Genomic DNA, 5,162 nt, shown 5'->3' with positions numbered 1-5,162 from the left:
TCCCCTCCCCTCCTCTCTCTCTCTCTCTCTCTCTACCCTTCCAAGCTCTTCCCGTTTCTGCTTCTACGTTCCGCTTGGATGACAAAGACGCTAAGCGGCTTCGCAACTCATCGTACGGTTACTAACGCGCGGTTACAGTTATGATTGTTAGAAAAGCCGATCAGGCAGCTTCTCAATCATGGCGAAAAAAACGGATGGCATGTCTAGCTTTGTAATAACTGTGTTTAGAAACTGATGTATACACGTTTGCTTTTGATCTCTTTGTTTAATTTAACGAATTTCAGATAAAGTTGTTACGTCAATGTAAATAAAAGTGCGCGAATCAAATACATGAAGAGTTAATTAAAGTGTCAATTCTACATTCTGGCATACACAAAAAGAATGGTTTTGCTTATACAACGAAAAAAAATTTTGATTAAAAATGAAGTAGATTCTGATCATATTAAAATTCCTGTCATAAATAGATATAGATATTTGGTTTTATCTCGACTAGAATTATAATAAATCGAGAAAAATATTCTGGTTGTATTAACAAGAAATATAAACAACAAAACAAATTTTGATTAGGAATCAGATTTCTGGTTATCTCAACTAAAATGTATGAATAGGTTCAACTTTTCTGGTTGAATCTATTCCAATTGCAACGAGACTTTTTTTTATTAGTATAGATTTAAAGATAAAATTCTAAATTATTCACACACATTTTCCATCAAAATCCCAATTAATGCAATCTGCAGATTCCTTTTACAGTGTAGTATCTAAAAATTTAGCCGGCTACTGATCTGAAAATAACTTTGTTAGACCATAAAAATTATTTTCAGATATATATGCAACTAAATTTTTAGACTTCAGCAAAATCATTCTTTTCGTGACGATTATTGATGTCAAAGAACAAATAAGATTCTATTCTACTAATAAAAATGAGTAAATATGAGTGTCTGAAAGTGAAAAAATTCCTTGCTGATCGTGCCCAAGAGAATCAGATATCACTCTTGTAAAATGCTCATTAAGGAAAGTTAAAAGTCGAGAAAACACCTGTTGAGTACGTGAAAGGACCAATCGGAACATGGCCGAGACTTCATTTGTATTCCCGCGAAAAAAATAGTATTAGCAATCCAAAGTCAAGGCGCAATGTCGCGCGAGTGTAATGGAAGAATGCTATTATGTATTTAAGCGGTTTATCACGCCGAAAAATTCCGAATACTTCCATTTCTATTACCATATAAAAAGCACTACCTGAAAAACGGTATAATGAATGATTCCGAAGTCGTTAACATTTCAATTTTAATATTACGTAAACAATATATCGTAGACTGGTTGTAAAATCATAGAGAACTTCAACCGCGCAGAAATTTGTGCAATTCTATCAGTTATTATCGTTGCTTTCATATATTCTATCAATTGTTATCACCGTCACTTTAACCGTCACAAAATGATCTCTTTTCATTCGACATAAGAGTTTTTACTTTCGAAAACGACAATCTGCAAAAAGGAAACTGCATATAAGAATTATTATTCGTAAAATCTTACTATTCAAAACTGTTATACTGTCAAAACTGTAGAGATCTATAACAGAGTTTGAAAAGAATAATTTTGATGAAGTATTTAAAAATTTAGCTATTAGATATATTTAACTTTGAAAATAATTTTGTTGTATCAACAAAATAATTACATAAGAATCTCAAACATGATGAACAATGCAATCCAGTTTAAGAGTCATTATTTAAGAGAAAATTGAATTGAAGAGAATATTATAATAAACGGTATGAGGTTATATACTACCAGGGCATTAATGGCCATTACCAGGATTAATAGGCATTATTAAAGCATTAGTGAACATAAAAATTGGACATTATTGAGCATTAATAGACATTGATGTACACAATCTTGGTCAGTGGTTTACTTCTCGGATCTAAAGTAAGATCTCTTTCATAATAGTCACTAGAAAACAAAGTGAAACTTTTTTCAATTTATACTTATGGCAGGATTCCTCAAAAAGGATCATCTTTTTCTCTAGTTGGAGCATTGCAGATTAGAAACAAGTTTCAAAAGTAATCTTAATGGAGAACTGTGCGGATAAGAGCAAAGGATGAAAATGAAGGAAAGAAAGAAGAGGAAAAAAGTCATGTTTACGAGTGACAGGCAAATTCCGACGGGTTCTTGACTTGGCCATAACGATTGTATGAGATTTCCCTGGTAGGCCCTCAGGTAGCTTCTCCACTATCGACCGTGCCAGATTTAAAATTAAAATCGGAAGGCCTTAAGGATCTATCGATGGATACACTATTCAGGAACCCAGAAATATTCTACAAAGAATTCAAGATGCACAAAGAGAAAGTTTGAGAAAGGAAACGAACCGAATGTCTTGCAAAATGAATGCATTAAGATACGCTAATGCCCACGTTGCGTTACGCAATACATAAACGCTGAATAATAAGTAACGAAGACATCATCTTGAACAATGGCTGTCGCAAAGGTTGAATTGGAGCCTCTCTAAGTCGAAGGCGAAGGATCTCGGTTGGCAGAAATAATTACATTACTCGTTTTTCCAGGCCGCGACTCATCAAACTATAGAGTTATTTCTTCGCGAACAATGTTCGCACTGAATCATGTTTCTGCCGGCAAAGAGATTTTCCAAGAAACGATAATATTCCGATTAAATTGTATGGCAATCACGTAAGCTATGTCTTAAGTGAATAATTGGAATTTTCCGTATATCAATATCGAAAGATATGTGGATTTCTGTGACATAATGCTTAACATTGTTCATATTCTCTAAAATCTTTGGAATCTAACTCTAAAGAGAGAAATCTCACACTTAAAAATTGATAATTGAGCTACTCTTTTTCAACATGGGCTTAATTGTCACCCTTTGTCATTATTTAAAATTAGATTTATACCCAAGAGATAAACCGCTGAGGGCATTACGGTCTATAAATTTGGGACATTACTGGGCATTACTTAAAAGAATTGTGTATTATGATAAGATATATTTTATATATATAAGGTTATGCATTATTAAGGAATTAATGGGCATTACTAGGGCATTAGTGGATATTAGTGGGCATTAGTGAGCATTATTAGAGCATTGATGAGCAAAATTTGGGCATTAGTAGGCATTGGTGTATAACAATTTTGGTCAATTTACCCCTTGAATCAATTTACCACTACTCCAAAAATTTTAGAGAATAAAGTTTATAATTTTTATGTCCTCAATATACTTAAGCAAGCAAAAATTCGAATTACCTTATACACAGATTTCGAGTAGTGTTAATGTGCGATTGAGAACAAATTCATTAAACACTCTTCGTATTACCATGAATTTATACACACAGCAAGATTGGAGGGGGAAACTATCGGTTAACGTTAATTGAAGCGGTCAGTGAATCTACTTGGCGAGATGCCTACGATTACTAGCTAGACGGTAGTAAAGGACAGGGCGAGAAAGGGCGAAATGGCTTTTAAAACGCAAGAAAAAGATCCATTAAGCGATCAGACAACGTGAAGTTGGGTTATTCTGCTTGAATAAATATGACAAGAGAGAAAAATCGTAAGAAACGGACGTCAGCCCGATTTTTTCGCTCATTAATTATTCGCGACTTTACAACCACTGCAAATAGCAAGCAAACAGTGGTGCTTAATAAAATGATATTTAATAAAAGAAAATAAACTCACAGCTCGTTTTAGAATTCGGTACGATCGTTAAATGGACGCGCGGCGAGATGCAATCGTGTGCGCCAAAATTGATCGACAGGCCGGTATTCGTCGCTACCTTCATTTCCCCGTATAGAAACATTTTTGGCATCATCTCACCGAGAAAAAAGACCGCAAAATGTTCGGTATGTCAATTTAACTGACACATGATGCTGTTCTCTTTATCGAAAAAGAGAGGAAAAAGAAAAAAAAGTATTATCGTTGATAACAAATTAATGGTCGGCAGACAGTAGCTGTTTTAATTTATATTCGCGGAAATATTTCATCATGATACAGCGTTAGTTAGATTCAGTTAGATAGATTAGTTAGTTCGCGACATTCATGTAGTTATATTTAAAAATATTAGTCACATAAAAAAATCAACGTGCAAATATCAATAACGATGACTTAACATTTAAACAGGATGACTAAATTCTTCATGAATATTTTATAGAAGTAAAAAAAGTAAAAGGAATATCTTTTACGTTTTTCTGAAACGAGTGAGTACTCGTCAGATATTTGCGAAAAAAGATGATCAATATCACGCCATACGCGAATGCATGCAGAAATAGATGGCGAAAAAAAGATAGTTTCGCCGATCGTCAAAGTAGAAATAAATGGAAAATATATTCACCCTAACAGGGGCACGGAAGAGCGAAAGAGCATCATGCGTGGAGAGATGTATATTGGAGTGATGATGCGCGTGGTTATGGTGATGATGATGGTGTCTCATATCAGGACCACTTCCCGCAGCCGCCTGCTCCGCTTGGACCGACATCGCCGCGCGGGCCAGTCGATCTCGCTCCCGAAGCCGGTCCCGTTCCACGCTGAAAATCAAAATTATCATCCGGTTAGTCCCAAATGTATTCATACAAGATACGAGTAAAATGTTCCCACAACGAAGTAACAGAATGTCAGCATTAATTTTGCATAAACTTCTTTCTTTATCTTTATTGAGTTAGCAGGACCAGATCAGTAGAATCAAAGGATCTCTTGGAATATTTAATACCTTATTTGGATTAAATTTTAACATTCCTTCTTCCAATCGCTTTATAACAGGATGCTACAATCTAATATTATATTTAGAAATTGTAAACAATTTCAATGCACCACGTGGCACACTAATTAAGATTAAGAGAATACTAAGAGAAAATTATATATAATTTTTTTTACATAGTGTATAATTTTTCTTATAAAGTGTGTTTACATTAATCTTTTACAGTGTATAATTAACATTTTTCTGTTAATTTTAACATTTTGTCTCAAAAAATCCACTATAGGTACATCTTTAAGTTAAAATTAACATTTCGTTTTTTATAGTAATTACATATCATCATAATTATATAGTAGCATTGACATAATTGTTACTATAATTATATAATTATTATTGCTATGTTAATAATAATAACTATATGTATAGTCCTAATTAAATATATATATATATATATATATATATATATATATATAGT

General features: G+C 33.4%; 1 protein-coding gene across 1 annotated transcript in view; it reads right to left on the bottom strand.

The window, feature by feature from the left end:
- LOC105618729 (AF4/FMR2 family member 4) overlaps positions 1-5,162 on the bottom strand; it is a 223,657-nt gene that overhangs the window by 152,024 nt on the left and 66,471 nt on the right. Inside the window, exon 2 of the mRNA XM_012200263.1 lies at positions 4,328-4,520. Coding sequence (XP_012055653.1) covers positions 4,328-4,520 — 193 coding nt within the window. The remainder of the gene's footprint in view (positions 1-4,327; positions 4,521-5,162) is intronic.

Source organism: Atta cephalotes, assembly GCF_000143395.1.
Source record: "Atta cephalotes unplaced genomic scaffold scaffold00001, whole genome shotgun sequence".
Classification (NCBI taxonomy): Eukaryota; Metazoa; Arthropoda; class Insecta; order Hymenoptera; family Formicidae; genus Atta; species Atta cephalotes.
This window is presented reverse-complemented; position numbering and strand designations above follow the sequence as displayed.